At 42.4% G+C, this 16,882-nt stretch overlaps 1 protein-coding gene and 1 long non-coding RNA gene across 3 annotated transcripts in view; one reads left to right on the forward strand and one right to left on the reverse strand.

Moving 5' to 3' along the window:
• Positions 1 to 10,675: 10,675 nt before the first annotated feature.
• Positions 10,676 to 16,882, forward strand: part of LOC118540582 (uncharacterized) — a 45,417-nt gene continuing 39,210 nt past the window's right edge. The window contains exon 1 of one of the 2 annotated variants that reach the window (XR_004919713.2): positions 10,676 to 10,903. This is a non-coding gene — a long non-coding RNA (uncharacterized LOC118540582). The remainder of the gene's footprint in view (positions 10,904 to 16,882) is intronic. The other variant, XR_004919712.2, reaches the window with a different exon arrangement.
• BBS10 (Bardet-Biedl syndrome 10) lies at positions 12,140 to 15,639 on the reverse strand. Its single transcript, XM_036099838.2, has 2 exons — positions 15,374 to 15,639; positions 12,140 to 14,952 (listed from the first exon to the last, which is right to left on the reverse strand). The coding sequence occupies exons 1-2, from the start codon at positions 15,556 to 15,558 to the stop codon at positions 12,972 to 12,974; spliced, it is 2,166 nt and encodes a 721-aa protein (XP_035955731.1). The 5' UTR covers positions 15,559 to 15,639; the 3' UTR covers positions 12,140 to 12,971.

Raw genomic sequence — 16,882 nt, forward strand, 5'->3', positions numbered from 1 at the left:
GCCACCCAGGCGCCCCTGATGTGATGATCTTAAACCATAAATTCTTTGACATTCCTCCCTCCAAAAGGTGGACTCTAATTCCCCTCCCACTGACTCAGTGACGCCCTTCTAATGAATAGAATGCGGCCCAAGGGGCACCTGGGTGGCTCAGATGGTTAAGCGTCTGCCTTCGGCTCAAGTCATGATTCCAGGGTCCTGGGATCGAGCCCCACATCGGGCTCCTGGCTCAGCGGGGAGCCTGCTTCTCCCTTTCCCTCTGCCTCTCCCCCTGCTCATGCTCTCTCTCTCTCTCTCTGTGTCTCAAATGAATAAATAAAAATCTTTAAAAAAAAAAAAAAAGAGGGGCGCCTGCGTGGCTCAGATGGTTAAGCGTCTGCCTTTGGCTCAGGTCACGATCCCAGGGTCCTGGGATCGAGCCCCACATCGGGCTCCCTGCTCAGCGGGAGGCCTGCTTCTCCCTCTCCCACTTCCCCTGCTTGTGTTCCCTCTCTCGCTGTGTCTCTCTCTGTCAAATAAATAAATAAAACCTTTAAAAAAAAAAAAAAAAGAATGTGACCCAAGTGACAGTATCATAGAAGGCATCGCCCTTTGTCCTTGCTTCCCCTGGGGTCACTCAGTCGGGGGTGGGGAAGCCAGCTGCCATGTCATGCAGATACAGGAGCGGCCTTATGAAAAAGCCAGCGTAGTGAGTTACTGAGGCCTTCTGCCCACAGCCATGTCGGTGAGGAAATTGGATGCTTCAGCCCGTGTCAAGCCTCTAGGATCGCAGTCCTGGCCAAGGTCTTCACTGGCCCCTCATGAAAGACTCTGAGCCAGAACAATCCAGCTAAGCCCCTCCCAGATTCCTACCCCAGGGAAACTGTGTGAGAGGACAGACGTTTGCTGTTTTGCACCGTGAAGTGGGAGGATCACTTGTTACACAGTAGTAGCTGAAAGAACTGGTAGGGGAAAAAAAGAACAGCAAGTGTAAGTGACTTGTTTAAGGTCACACAGCCAGTCGATGGCAGGTGCAGGATCCCCACACAGGTCATGTGGCTCCCGAAGCGCACATTCTCTGTCCCACACCATGCTGCCTCCTAAAGATGCTTAGCATGGCAAATGCAAAATCATCTGGCTGCTAGTATAAAAATCTTTGCAGATTGGTTCATGTTACAGTTTCGGGAGGTTGCTTTCTGGATTCCCAAAGAAGCTGCTGACTGGAGGAGTTTCTAGGAGAATGGCAAGTAAAAAGGCAATTCTAATGAAGTTTTAGTGGACTGAACTATTTCAAGAATCTCTGTGAAACCAATTTGTTGGAAGAGTAGATTGAGGCAAATTTGCTATAACTTGAAAGTAGCTTTTTTTCCTTTAGCTCATTATTATGGTATTGTAAACCAGTTTTCACACAGTGTGAATGCATTATCCTAGAATGCTCATTTTTTATATATTCATTATATTTGTGTGTTTAATATTTTATAAATTATACATCTTTAATAGTGTAAATATTTATGTTTAATATATATATGAAGGAATTACTGAAATTCAGTATTTTGCTCAGATTGCCTAGTTACCATTCCAAAGGCTCATACCTTGCAGTAGGCAAAGATTTCTTAAATAGGACACAAAAGCACGAATCTCAACATACAAGTTAATTAGCCATCGCAAGCTATTTATCTGCATGGTGCCCAGTGGTATTGCTGTCTATGCTGATTAGACTGAATATCTTCATCCCATCACTCTAGAATGACGGACTCATTTCCCTTTCTCCTTCTATTCCTTCCCTTTTCCCAAATTAATAAAAGATTCCTTTCATCTAATCACACCACTCACCTTTATTGTCTTTCTTTATTAAAGCATTGTCACTAGTTCCCTCCTCACGAGTATTGGACTCTTTTAGCTAATTTATGTTGAGGTCTCCTGGCACCAGGACGCAGGAACGTTGGTGGGCCATGGAAAGTTCTGCAAGTGTGAACCGGAGAGAGGGAAAGACATCTCTCGTCAGTGATCCCATCTTCATGTCTGTGGAGATTTAAGAATTGCTATTCAGTGGCAAAGAACACAGAACACTTTGGTTTTCCCCATAACTTTGCTTTTTAAGAATCTCAACTCACCCTGGAGCTGGAAAAAAATCTAATAATGCCAAGTAACAGCACCTGGGTCTCCTTGGCTAAATTAAGCCCATTCCAGGGGTTTTTAGAGCAGACTACTAAAATCTCAACCCCCTGTCCAGTTCGCAGCTCATCCCGGTGGGAGCTCAGCTGTCTGTGACATGGCACTTGGCCTCTCTTCTCCATTCTTCTCTTGGGGCCTGCTTCCCAGTTGGTGGGATGAGTGGAGTCTGGGGAAAGGGTTCAGGCATGCGAGCATGTGAGTGCTGGTACACTGGGGGTGACCATGGGGACACTGAGCAGGTCCAGTTGTTCCTTGCAGTTACTTTACCTACCACCGGCTATAAAAAGCTCATGGTGTCTGTGTCAGGGATGGGACTTTTGGGGACTGAATAAATAACTCCCCTTCCACTGGGAGGCAGACATGGGAGTTAGGCTGAGGGAGATAGGAAGCACCTCCTGATAATGCTTATCCTGGCCTGCAGGGCTTATGGAGCTAAAAAGAGCAGGCAGGTCAATGCTCCATCTCTGCAGCAGACAGATGGACCCAGTCATGGTTCCCAACACTGTCAGTTCTTCTTACGGGCCTGCAGGGGTAAAGCTGACCATGCTTCCTTTCTCATAACCAAGAGAGAGAAAGACAGTGCTGAGCAAACACATACAGTTCCTCCACCTCAACTCACCCATCAGGCAAGTCCCTCTGCCTCCTGGGATGGGAGGGCAATGGGTGAAACCAGAGGCTGAGAGAAGTCTCAACCAAATAGGTCAAAACCAATCAGAATGCACATGTATGAAAATGCATGCACATTTTTATTTAATTTTATAAGCAGCATAGTGAAAGATATGGAAGGATACCTAGTAGGGGGCTCACAGGATTGCCCAGTTTGGGGGGTGATGGGTGGGATACAATGTGAAAGGAGGAGGGGAAGAGAGTATAGAGATAAGCCAAACAGGAAAAAAAAATCACCAAAAAACAGTATGTATGGTGTGATCACTATATATATATATATATATATATATATTATTGCATTAAGAAGTGATATTCAAACTACTTCAGCCTGTATAGCATGGTTAATACTCCGCCAGTTAAAGTAGATACCAAAGAACTGGGGCAGGATCCCTGAAAATTCCCTCACTGAACCAGGCATTATCTGGAGTGGAGGGTGGCCCAAGGGGTTCTGGGAGAGAGACTGGGAGGCCAGGGTGATAGGATGGGGTTTTGGGGGGGAGGGTGGTAGCACTTGAGAGGGAGGCTCAAGACAGTAGCTACTTACTAAACCAATTCAGAAGCACATCAATGTTTTGACAACATGCCCAGCTCTATCAGTGCATTCTACTTGAATATTTGTTGACTTACTCATAAGTTAAAATCAAAATTCTTAAAACATAACAGGAAAATTTTCTTCCTATGCTATGTTATCTAATTCAACTGGGACTAAGCAAAGCTCATATGAAGAAAACCTCAATTCTGGGGGCCGGAGGATCCACTTCAAAGCCTCACTCAAATGACTGGAAAGTTGAGGCTTGGCTGTTGGCTGGAAACTTCATCAGGGCTGTGGATTAGGGCCTTGGTTCTTCTCCATCTGGGCCTCTCCTTAAGCTGCTTGAGCTTCCTTACAGCATGGTGGTTGGGTTCCAAGAGAACCAGGAGGTGGCCTTTTATAATTGAAGAAGTCACACAGTGTCCCTTCGTTATGGTCTATTGGGCAGAGCAGTCCCAAGGGCTCACCCCGTTTTTAGGGGAGGGGACTTACCACTCCACCCCTCCAGGGGAGGAGTGTCAAGGTCGTACTATAAGAAGAGCATATGGCAAGGAAAACACGGGAGGAAATAGAATATGCCACAACACACTTCTGCTATGTCTGTGATATTTATAGTCCATGCCGGCCTGGGTTCCAAAGGTCTCTGCTTTTTTCCATGCTGCCACACATAGGGCCCGGGTTAGCTAGTGTAACTGAAAGACTGGAGGAAGAAGGGAAAAGTTAAAAACGTTCAGGCAACCAAAGGAAGAAATAAATCAAACATTTGTGGAGCTCCTACTTAACAGTGTGGCAGGCATTGTGCTAGGTGCTTCTCATAGATCTTTATTTTAATTTCAAGATTTCAAGATCTTTATTAATCTTCCCCACAGCTGTGAGGGAGGTACTATCATTACCACTTCACAGAAGAGGTACTTAGCAGCTTGTCCAGCTGTAGAGCCAGTAACCGATACCCAGCATGGCCATACTGGGCTGCTCGACTTCGAGCACCGTGTTCTTGCCACTATACTGTGCCCCAGAGTGTAGAACATAAACACATTCTGTAAAATGTCACTATGCAGTTCATTTTGTTTCTTCTTCTACATATATAAAAGATCTCCTTTTTTTACCTCTCAAAAGGGTTAGAGTAAAATATGGCAAATAGTAGAAATGTATAAATGGGCATCTTTTTTTTCCAAATAACCGACAGTCTTCTCAAGGAGCACATTAGGTAACTTCCTTTTCAGTTAATGCCTGAGTTATCATTTGACCATGTAGGAATGTAGAAATTACTAGCTAGGGGATTATATAAGAAACCCTTACTGATTATTAAGCTAATTACATTATAAGGTAATGTAAATGTTAAGACATATAGAGGAATTCAGCATGGGAGTTTATTAAGTACAAAATGATGGGTACATCGTGATACAAGTGAAGTCCCAAGAAGTTTTGCATAAATGTACTTTTGGAATATGTATTAATATATTTTTTAAGGATTTATTTAATTTGAGAGAGAGAGAAAGCATTTGCACCTGGGGTTGGGGGGAAGGGCAGAGGGAGAGGGAGAAGGAGAGAAGCAGACTCCCCACTAAGCATGGAGCCTGCTGTGGGCTTCGATCCCACAACCCTGAGATCATGACCTGAGCTGAAATCAAGAGTCAGACGCTCAACTGACTGAGCCACCCAGGCGCCTCTGGAATATGTACAATTATTAAATATACTGTGGGACTCCCTGTTTAAAGAAAATGTACATTTCTGTCGTTGCAGCAGGGATTCTCTATAGTGGGGCACAGATAATGGAGTTCATCATAACTAGAACCCCCAATCATTAACTAGCCGTGTTTAATCTGAGCATAAGGATCCCTGCTGCAATGATTAGGGAGGTTTTCACTGAGATACCTATTTATAATAAGATCTGGCATAGGTGATGGAGAGGATAAGAATGCCCCTCTTTTACCTGGTGCTAAATGCAAATACCCAAAGGAGTAGTGAAAGACAGAGACTGAAAGGATGACACATATTTTACCATATTGCTAACCTAAGCATAGATGCAATTCAACCAAACACAGTATGTCATCAATATATGGGGCTACTGAGAAGCTTTTGACACTGACTTGGAAATGCAATTTCCTACTGAGGCCTACTCTTTAAAATGAACAAATGATTGTGTAGAATAGAAACATGCTAAGTCACCTGAAGGAAACAGAATGGCTTCCAGGCCAGTAGGGCTCTGCATTGATTTAGTATTTTAAGAAAACACTGCATCCATCAGAATTTAGGTAGCATTGAAAACAAAAATGGAGTCACTGAGGCAAATGTTGGTTGGGCCTATTTGATCATTCATTGCCCAGAAGAAGGAAGCCTTAGTGGTATGAACACTATGGACCATTTTAGACGGCATGGTCCTATTCATTCATTCACTGAACTTTCTCAAGTGCCTACCTGGCCAGACATTATCCTACATGCTGGGAATATGGAAGTGAATAAGTCAAAATCCTCATGAAGTTTACATTCTAGTGGGGAAGTCAGTCAATACAAAAAAATAAACACATATACTAATAACATGAGGTCTGTGCTTCAAAAAAAGCTTCACAAGGTAGGAAGACAGTGAATGAGGGAGGTGATGGGAAAGGAACATGGTATTATTTTAGATAGAAAGGTCATGAAAGGCCTATCTGAGGAGGTGACATTAAGGCAGAGATATTCGAATGAAGTAAGAAGGTGAGCCATATGAAGATTAGTGGGGAAGAGAGTTCTAAGTAAACAGAACAGCAAGTAGAAAGCTCAGAGGTCGGAGTGAACCTGTATGTTCAAGGGACAGAAAGGCCAGTTTGGGGACTCATTAGCGCCTTTGCCAAATGTTCTGGTTCTCTCTCCTTTCAGGCACAAGGTAAGATTGCATTAATTGGTTCTTCTGTGGATGGGTAGGACTATGTGACATATTTTGGACAGTGAGGCATGCGTCAAAACGACATGTGCCATTTAAGGACAGAGCCAACAGGCTGTCCAGAGTCTTTTTTTCTCTCTCTGCCATGATGATTGGTAATGCAACAGACAGGACTGCTCCATCAACCACAATCTAAGAGCGAGGAAGACAAGGTGGCTAAGGTCCCTGGCTGACCCTTAAAAGACATAAATGTGAACAAGAAATAAATTTGTATTGTGTCAAGCTTCTGAGATTTGGCGTTGTTACCTCAGTATGGCATCACGTGGCCTGACCAACACAGTCAGTGTAACTGGGGAGAAGAAAGCTAGAGGGAGGGAGGTCGGAAATGTCATCTGAAGGATAAGCAGTGGACAGATCATGCAGAGGCTTGTAGGTTATGATACATTTGGGTTTCATTCTGTGTGAGAGAAAAACTCCGGAGAGTTTTGAGCAGGGGAATGACATGATGATTTGCATTTAGAAAGAATCATTCAGTCCTGTAGGGGAAGTCCTTATTCGTGGGAAATACATAGTGAGATATTTAGGGATAAAGTATAATGTCCTCAACTCACTTTCAGTAAATGGTTCAGTAAAAATGTGTTTGTGTGTGTGGCTGTGTGCACATGAACAAGGGGTAAAATGGTAACTGGTAAATCCAGATGAAGGGTATGTAGGTGTTCATTGCCAGCTTTTTCAACTTTTCTGTGGGTTTAAAAATTTTTAAATAGGGGACCTTGGGTGGCTCAGTTGGTTGAGCATCTAACTCTTGACTTTAGCTCAGGTCGTGATCCGGGGGTTCTGGGATGGAGCCCCGCCTGGGGCTCTGGGCTCAGCAGGGAGTCTGCTTCAGATTCTCTCTCCCTCTTGTCTGCCCCTCCCCAGCTATGCACTCTCCCTCTCTCTCTTTCTCTCTCTCTCAAATAAATAAATCTTTAAAAAAATATTTTTAGGGGCGCCTGGGTGGCTCAGTCGTTAAGCATCTGCCTTCAGCTCAGGTCATGGTCCCAGGGTCCTGGGATTGAGTCCCACATCGGGCTCCCTGCTCGGTGGGAAGCCTGCTTCTCCCTCTCCCACTCCCCCTGCTTGTGTTCCCTCTCTCGCTGTGTCTCTCTCTGTCAAATAAATAAATAAAATCTTTAAAAATATATATTTTAAAATCACTCTAGAGAAGTACAAGATGGGATAGAAGCAAAGGCCATAGGAGGGCTGCTGCGGATAAGAGATGAGGTGATTTGGGCTGGAACAACAATTGTGAGAAATGGGTGGATCTGAAATCTAATTTATACATGGGGCCAGAAGGACTTGTTAATAGATTGGCTATGGGATGTGAAGTAAAGTTTAGAGTCAATGTGTCTCTTTAGGTTTTTGTCCTGAGCGTGTGGGAGAGTGCTGGATGCCATTTACTGAGATGGGACAACAGGGGAGAGCCAGCTTTAGGGGATAGGAAATAGCAATTCTGTTCTGGACAAGTTAAGGGTGAGGCTCTGAGTAGAGACTGGGTTGGCAGTTCAGTGAGTGAGCTGGGGCTTCAGAGAGAAAGTTGGCTGGAAGAATAAAATTTGGATGTAGTGGTATAAAATCAGCATGTAGTGGTATACTGAGAAATCACCTCTCTACCTCTTCCCTATGCATGTTGTCCCCCCACCCCAAATTACTGCCCCTACCCCTCTTAGTTTGTGCATTCACTTAGAGTTTAGGTTGCTACCAATTTATTACAAAGCTGCATTGAATAACTACAACATGATAGAGAGAGATGGTTCCTAAGCAGTAGGTTTTGTTTTCTCTGCTGGCCCTGATAACAGGAAAGACATAGTCTATTCCTTTTGAGAGGCGGTAAACAATACCTGATAGAAGTTTAGGCTCAAATTGCATTCCTCTTTCCTCTCCCTTCGTCTGAAACATGGATACCATGGCACTCCACTTCTGGTCTAATACAATTAAATAGCTCCCCTGGCTAAAGTAGTCAGGGCTAGTCAACAATCTAATACCTATTGTTTGGAGAATAAAAATAGCTTGTGCTGGCCCAATGGAAAAAAAAAAATCAGTAGATTCATAAAAGTTATTGGTGAAATGTATTTGTGGGAGGTAGTCATGTAACCTCAGAACACAACAATAAAAAACTCAGTTGAGAAATTAATGCATATTTGTCCTTTTCCCCCTTCCATGGTGTGGTAGATTATAGCAAAATAGCTGCCTCAATGTATCTCAACCCACATGCTCTTTTAATAATGTGACATTGACACTCTTCCCATTGAGTTGTGGGGCCTATGTTCCCTCTCCTTGAACTTCAGCTGACCTTTGTGACTGCCTGAACCAACAGAATACAGTGGATGCTGTCTGCTAAGGCTGGGCAACTCCCACAACCATAAGAGGTAATAATATAGTAGTTCAAATCTGGTAAGTTTTGAGGTTATTCATTATGCAGCAACAAAAACAGGAACATGGTTTTGACTTTTAATCATCTTTACATTTTCTTTGGTATTCAGATTTTACAGTAATTTTGTCTGTTCTTGTGGCAAGTCACTTTAAATCCTTTGTGGAAGAGGGTTTAAGTACAATGCAATCAAATTTTTTAAAGTGCTCTTCTGGGGACACCTGACTGGCTCAGTTGTCAAGTGTCTACCTTTGGCTCAGGTCATGATCTCAGGGTCTTGGGATGGAGCCCCGCATCGGGCTCCCTGCTCAGCGGGGAGCCTGCTTCTCCCTCTCCCTCTGCAGCTCCCCCTGCTTGTGCTCTTGCTGTCAAATAAATAAATAAAATCTTTAAAAAAAATAAAGTGCTCTTTTGTCTAACTTGGTGATGTAAACTCCCTGGTGTTATTCTGTAAATGATAAAGATAACCCATGAAAGCTCTATCACCACATCTGAGGGATTTTTTAAAAAAAGAGATTAGAAGAAATTTAAAAGAGAAAAGATTGCTTTGTGTGGACCTATTCTACATTTTCTGCTCTTTCTCCCCAAAACATATCCTTTCCCATGAAACTTTGATGGAAATAATTATGACCTCATCTATGAGGATCAAATGACTAATTCAGTCAACAAATAGTTCTTCAATCGACATTTATTGGCTATTATGTGCTCGATATTAGACCAGGTGCCAAACATACGAAGACCCAGGCCCAGTTTACAAAGGGACTTCTGGGCTTCTCATTACTTATAGTTAATAAAATGCATATCATATGCAAGGTCATATGTCTGGGCATGTCTGGAAGTCTTTGAATGCCTTCAGTGATGGACAAGTATTTAAAATAACAACAACAAAATAAAGCAAAACTATCAAATGATCTGACAGGAAGTTTAAAAAGTGAATGGAAAAAATTGTACAGCAATTTACAGTAGGTTCATACATCTATGAATTTGGTATAAGAAACAGCTAATTGGGGCACTTGCATGGCTCAGTCAGTTAAGCGGCTGACTCTTGATCTCAGCTCAGGTCTTGATCTCGGGGTTGTGAGTTCAAGCCCCATGTTGGGCTCCATGCTGGGTGTGGCGCCTCCTTAAAAACAAAACAAAACAAAAAAACCCAGAGCTAATTTATTCTCCCCATAATCACAGAAATGAAGTAATATTATTATATTAAACTTAAAAAATGAAATTACAGTTAATGTAAAAGATCATGAGATACCACAAGATAATACGTTAGTTTTTTTTTAAGATGTTACAGTTTCTTAATGTCATTTTTAATGACATTCTTAGTCACCACTTTTTCAAGTTTTCCTGTAATTAGAATTTTAAAATCCGGTTTCCTAAAGTTAATCTCAATCCAAGTAGTGTCACATCCATTAACTTTTCAGGAAAGGGGCATGAAGGCAGGAACCACAGCTATTTACCACTGTGTCTTCAGCATCCGGCACATAGTAGGCACTCATTTAGAATTTGTTGAATTTGTGGAGCGCCTGGGTGGTGCAGTCGGTTAAGCCTGGACTCTGGTTTCAGCTCAGGTTGTGATGTCAGGCTCCTGAGATCCAGCCTAGTGACAAGCCCCAAGCCCGGTGGAGTCGGCTTCAGACTCACTCCCTTTCCCTTTGCTCCTTTACCCGCTCTCTCTCTCTAAAATAAATAAATAAATCTAAACAACAACAACAAAACAAAGAATTGGTGGAATTTGTAAACTGGAAACATGTATTTAAGAGAACGGATTAAAGGCAGCAGTTTTCTACAACAGGTGCGTCTGAATACCTGGTACAAACAGAGCCGTGTTTGGGTGTTGCAGAGAACTACTAAAAGCAGAAGACACTGTCCTTCTCTACAGCTAGATACACAGTGATACATGCACTTATAAACCTTTAAAATAAAGTATAAATATTGTAAAATTCACATCAGAAATAAAGAATTTTTGGCGCGTCGCAGCGGCTCGGGCGGCGGGAGGAGCGGCAGCGGCCGGGCAGCCCGGCTTCGCGAAAGCTCCGGGGCGCCCCCGCCCGCTCGCTGCCGGCCCGCGCCCGCCCCGCCGCCGCCACGGCGCCCACGAGGAGGGTCGGCTCCGCCGGCAGGGCGGCGAAGGAGGAGCCCCAGAGGAGGTGGGCGAGGTTGTCAGCTAAACCTGCTCCTGCGAAAGTAGACACGACGTCAAAAAAAGGCGGCAGGAAAGGTAGGCTCCAAGCTGAGGGAGACCACGGTGTCTGGGAACTGCTGCCGCGCTACTCGACAGGTGACTTTTTTCCTAATGAAAAGCCATCCCCAGAGACTCTAAGGTCTTGTGACGCTGTCAGTGACTAAGATCGTGACTGTCAAAGTCTCAATCAGATGTCATACTTGCCTGAAACGTAGAAATCTTCTATTTTCCTATTTAAATTTTATATTATAATAATAGCGACCGATTTTTGTTTTCTGGCCTGGGTTAAAAAAAAAAAAAGATATGGTCATACTGGTTTTTTACTGGAATATAACGTGCCACATTCATTGTGCTGCAGAATCTGAAAGACCTAAGACTGAAAATACTAGTAAGTCTAGCTTGCAAAGGAAATCCAGTCTTGTGCTGTGTACATCATGGTTAGTGCTTGCCGGTTCCTTGCATACTTGTGCTTATTACTCTTGACAATAACCTCAAAGCCATGGTTGAGGCCAGGACAAAGGGAATGTGTAGATTTTTGCTGATCAAAGTTCTCAAGCCAGGGTGCAGGGAATGCTATGTGCAAGGATACATCAAGACTTGTGTTCTCTGAGAACATAATGCTGTGTGTTGTGTTATGTTTTGCAACTATATATAAAGGAGTACATTACATCCTTTTACCCTAAGAAACTCTGAATTAACCCTAAACTACATTAGAGTTGTATCCCTGGAATAGATTCATGATTGCATTGTTCAAATTGAAGGTCATTGGAATGAAGCTGTTCTTCAGTCTATGTAATGTTTGAAAACTTAAGTTGGGAAAGCAAAGTATATGTAAATCATTATAACTTTGATTTAGGATGTAGCATTGAAACCACCCTCTGCAAAGCTGTCATGGTCTTCAGGGGAAATTCACGGTATGATTAATTTCTGAGCACTCAAAACTTAAGTGAGACTTTGGTGTTAGACCCCTTTTCTAAAAGTATAGGTGGAAGCTTAGCACTGCATAATCAATTCTTTATTTAAATGTTGTAAGAAATGAATGTAAAAGTCTCAAACTTTTTTTCAGTAGAAAGTTCTACTTTTTTTTTTTTAAGTATTCCAAGAAGGTATAAACATAGTAATGTTAACTTAGTATTTCTCACAACAGAAGATAAAACTCTGTATAAAAAGTTAAGTAAAATGGGAACTTTTCATGAAGGCCAAAAAAATAGTGGATCTTGTTGCATAATGATGTAGCGATGTACTATTATTACCCATCTTTGATTGTTTGGTTTTGGTTTTTTTTCGTTTTTTTATAAACCAATTGGCTGAAGCACTAAAAAAAAAAAAAAAGAATTTTCAAACTATTTATTACTATTGAACTCTGAATTATATGCACCAAATACAAGAAAAGCCAGCACATACATGAATGATTTTTACAAGCTCTTAGGGGACAGGAGAAAATGATAGTATGCATTTCATAACCTTTCTGAAACTAACTTTTAACTACAGAAATGAAAGTAAGTTTACAGTGCACAAAGTCATATTTCCGGTTACACAGTCAGTGGTGTATGGATAGTGAAAAAACATATCCAGGCTTTTCCACATAAAACAGATATAAATAAGGGGACGTATAAAAGTAAAAACTAATTTATATGCTTGAGAAAAAAAAATCAAGACTTCATTGCTTTAGAAATTATGAGTAGAGAAAATAATTTTAAATGAAGCAAATACTATATTTTATATTTTAAACCATTAAAATAGGATGACATCTGAAGACCCCATCCAAATCTGATTAAATGATTCTATGAACTAAATAAATACAGAAAGGTGAGGACAGATGAAGAGAGTGAAAAAAGGGAAAAGTAAAAAGGAACTATAAACACCCTCCCACATACACACAAACTAACAGAGCACAGACAGGCACCTGTAAGGGGAAGAAAGACAGACACGCTTAGTCAGATCTTGGCTTCCCCTATGTGGAAGGCTTCCTCCCCAGAATTGTTCCATAATGTTTTCTAGTATTTGTGTCTGAATGTCTGCTAGCCTCTTAGTGTACTTCTAAAGACTTTTTAAGTTTTGATGTTTTCCTAACTAGACTGAATTGATTTTGAGAATCAGCTGTCACATCCTTCTTTATTGCTTGAGTTGAATTAAAATTTTGGTTAATAAAAAACTTCCAATTTTATACTTCCTCTTCTGAATCTTGATCATACATTTCCTGAGGCTGTCTCTTAATATTGATTACCAAATCAATGGTTAAAATTTTTGTTAAACACTGAAGAACTGAAGTTAGTAACTGGTATTTACCAGCTACCGATTCCAAACCTGTCTGACTGCTCACCATGGGTTGATTGGTTTGCAGTGCATGGAGCGTTCTTACATATATGTGTGGAAAGCTGTACTTTCCCTTCTTAGACTTATATAGGATTTTGGGAATGCCTAAAAGAGCATTAGCTATTATCATGCTAACTATGGTTTCTTCTGATTGCTGACATTTTCTGGTGTGCTTGAGGAGATAGTAATGTAACAGGATCTCAAAATTACCACCCACTGGCAAAACACAACCTGCTGGTAGAGTGGAGCAGCAGTAACTCTGGGAAGTACACATCTCCAGTGACTTCTCTCTCACTGGCAACATGTTTCCCTTTCTAGCAATTTTTGTGACTTGTAAATTTTCGTAAGAAATTTCTATTCCAGTGTTTTCTGCTACTGAATTAGCAGAATTACTCTCAATAAATGGTTCACTGTCATCAATTATCCTGGTTTGGGTTGGAGGTAAACATCTCAGTGTTTCATCTGTCTGGTATGTATCTGTTGGTGTCACTTTTGGTGTTGAATATGGAATACAGGTTTCTAATTCTACACTTGGAACTACCAAATTTGAATATACTTTTAAATATGTTTGAGTTTTTGCCAGTTTACCTTTGTTCTTTACAACTGTGCCCTGATATGGCCTTTGTAGTAAGCCATTAACAATTTCTGGCAATGGATTACTTTCTCTGCTAGTCTTATAAGTAGGAGGACTCGATGTATGATTTTGATCACTGGTTTGTATCATGTAATTTAGATCAAGATCTTTAAATAACTGTCGAAGCATTTTAAATGCTCCATGTAAAGCATCTTCATGTTGTTCAACAAGACCCTGCACTGGTCCACAAAGAACTATACAGTGTGGTATAAATGAACATGTGCTAATCAAGCCAAGATGAACATACCTTTTGGATCTCAAGATAAGGGGCTTACAAAATTTCACCAAAGCAGTGTTACAGATTTCATACTGTGAAGAGGCCTGTGCTAGTACAAAGGGAGAAAGACCGATGATCCTCTGGATAAGAGAAACTTCTTCAGGTGATAAACACTCTACCACTGATATACCATTCAGTCCTGCATAATAACTAACTAAGTCCGGTTGTTTCACACTAGACAGGAGCAATTTTACATTCTGACTCTGTAAATGTTTCATTATTGCTTTTGTCTTTTCCATAATCCAAAACTGAGAGGTCTGAAACTGTGCTTCTGAATTTAGAATAAACTCTGATCCAGAAGTTGAAAAAAGAGGCTGAATGGTTTCTGTTACTATCACTACTCTTATGTCACCATCTGCTGGACAGTATACAGAAAAGTCTCTGTGAAGCACAAGCCCAGCTATGATCCTGGAATCTGAGACAGGAAGGCCGGTGACACCAACATTCAACTCTACAAAATAGTCATCCACTAAGTCAAATACTTCTTCAAACCCACTTTCACAAGCCATACTCTTGAAAAAGTAGTTACACATCAATTGTGAAATAAAGTTGTGATTATTTCTCCCCACTCTTCCACAAAAGTATGCTTCTAAGAGCAGCTCTAGAGAGCTCCTACACAGTGTTCTCTCTTTAGTGGAAGAAGAAAAGATGGACAAAAAGTGTTTACTTAAGTAGTGGTCCATAATATAATCTAATATTTGTGTCTGAAACGTTAGAAGAGCTTGAGAAATAAATTTCCACTGACAACAATTTTTCCAATGCCTTCTATGGGTTTGAATATTTTTGGAAATCAAAGAATCCTGTTCTTTGTCTATGATTGTATGAAGTCCTCTGAGTAAATGACAAAGAAAGATAATAAATGTTTTAGCACCATCTCCTGTTTTTCTTAGATGACTGGAAACACAGGCCACCACCATCCTGTACAAAAAAAGAAATAAAGCAACTCAGATTTTCAGATGGCTGCCTTCACACATGTAAATCAAGTTGAAACCATGGTTTCACAACCAAAGTCATAAAAGACTTTTATGACTGATGTTTTTAGTTTCAGTTTTTACAAAGTTTTACTTTGTTTTATTTCAAGATTCTTGGGCTGGGTGGAGCGAGGGGGAGGGAAATAAATGTTCTTGGGTGTTTGGTAAGATTTGATTTCCAAAAGAACATTCCACTGGACGGCGCTCGAACCCTAAGCATACTGGTTTCGCCCAAGGTGAGTCTTCCCAGGAGCACAGGCTAAGGGTTCAGGGAGATGGCCTGGGGTGCCCGGCTCTGGGTAGGAGAGTGGGACAATAGTACCTGGCCATGGGACGCTCTAACGAGCTGGAATGCGGGACGCGGGTACCTGGCTATGGGATGCTCTAAGTGTAGCGCCTCCAGGAGGCAGCCTCCATCCCGGCTGATCAGCACCTCCCCGGTGGGCTTCGTACACAGAACTTGCCGCCCCTCGGGCCCTACGCAGCAGCTCACGATGGTCTCCAGCACTTCCGCCACCTGCAACGCCGCCTTCGCAGACCCCACGGCGGCCATAGCACGTAAAGATCGAGGGTCTTCCGGCTACGGGCGACAGAGAAACAGCACGGCCAGGAAGGGGTGAGGCGAAGCGGCCGGAAGCGGAAGGGGCGGGGAGGAGGCCGCGCGCTGGGGCCGCTGGGCGTCATCCTCCGCCGCCCACTAACGGAGTAGGCGGACAGCGTTCCAACAGTCCGCGAAGCTGGAAAAGAGGTCAGGACTTCTCAGGAGCTGTTCCTGGACCGGAAACTGCCAGCCCTTCCCCAGCTCCCTGGGTGAACTTATTCCCTGCCGTGGCTTCAGCTGCCACCAAATCTTGTCTCCCAGGAAACGTCCTTCCTCTCGGGAAGTCGGCACACTTAGGGAAGCCTATGCGTAGGAGGGAATGGGTCCCGCGGGTGGAACCGGGTTCGTGCCCCACCGCTGACAAAACCTCTGCGTTGGACTCAGAGGAGTATTCTGTCCACAGTATCATCAGTTGCTCTAACCATCACAAAAACAGCTTCGGGATGCAGGACAGCGGCAAGCTTTATGCTTTCCGCAGGGGACTTTGCCACATTTCCCGGGCACGGATATTACTATGAAACCCCCAGCCACCAGAGTTTACTTTTTCTTTAGCAGAGGGGACAGATGTGAAAACTTAGCTACATTGGCTATCACTAGTACGCTGTAAAAACACAATGGCCTAAGACTGTTGGATACAAGTGCCTAAGAAAACACAGGCAGAAAAAACATACTGTTTCATATATTAAAACACATTTTCTCTCAAGGATGAAATGGTTAACAGTACGGGCTTAAGATTTAGACCTCGGTTTGCTCTGACACTTATCTGTGACATTCAGTAAGTAAACTCTTTCATCTCCACTTTTCTTACCTTAAAAAATGGGGATAATATATAAAGGAAAAATCTCACGAGGTTTTGCAGAGTGAGAATGTTTGCAAAGAACTTTTTTTGCATGGTGCCTGGCATATATACTAAGCACTCAACAAATATTTACAGCACACCCCCCAAATTACTGTGATATTCACTAGTGTATGGACCCACTCTCTTTGTAAAAGTGCAGAAGAGCCAATTAGGATGATAGCACAACACGGGACACCTATGAGAGTGCAGTCAATATTAGTAAGAAAATTACTTATCTTGTAGATTTTTCATTGAGGTTGAACAATAAGGGGCTGTTCTCCTGTATTCCTACGCATAGGACAGGGGAAACCTGTAAGCCCTCCTTTCCCTCCCTCCACCCTGCCCCACCCAGTTAGTAAGACAGAACCAACCGACTATTAGGCAGAAGCAAGTAGACCCTGAGGACAGAGCAAGAATGGAAGACGAGGAGGATGAAGG

The sequence above is a fragment of the Halichoerus grypus genome, chromosome 6 (genome assembly GCF_964656455.1).
Source record: "Halichoerus grypus chromosome 6, mHalGry1.hap1.1, whole genome shotgun sequence".
Classification (NCBI taxonomy): Eukaryota; Metazoa; Chordata; class Mammalia; order Carnivora; family Phocidae; genus Halichoerus; species Halichoerus grypus.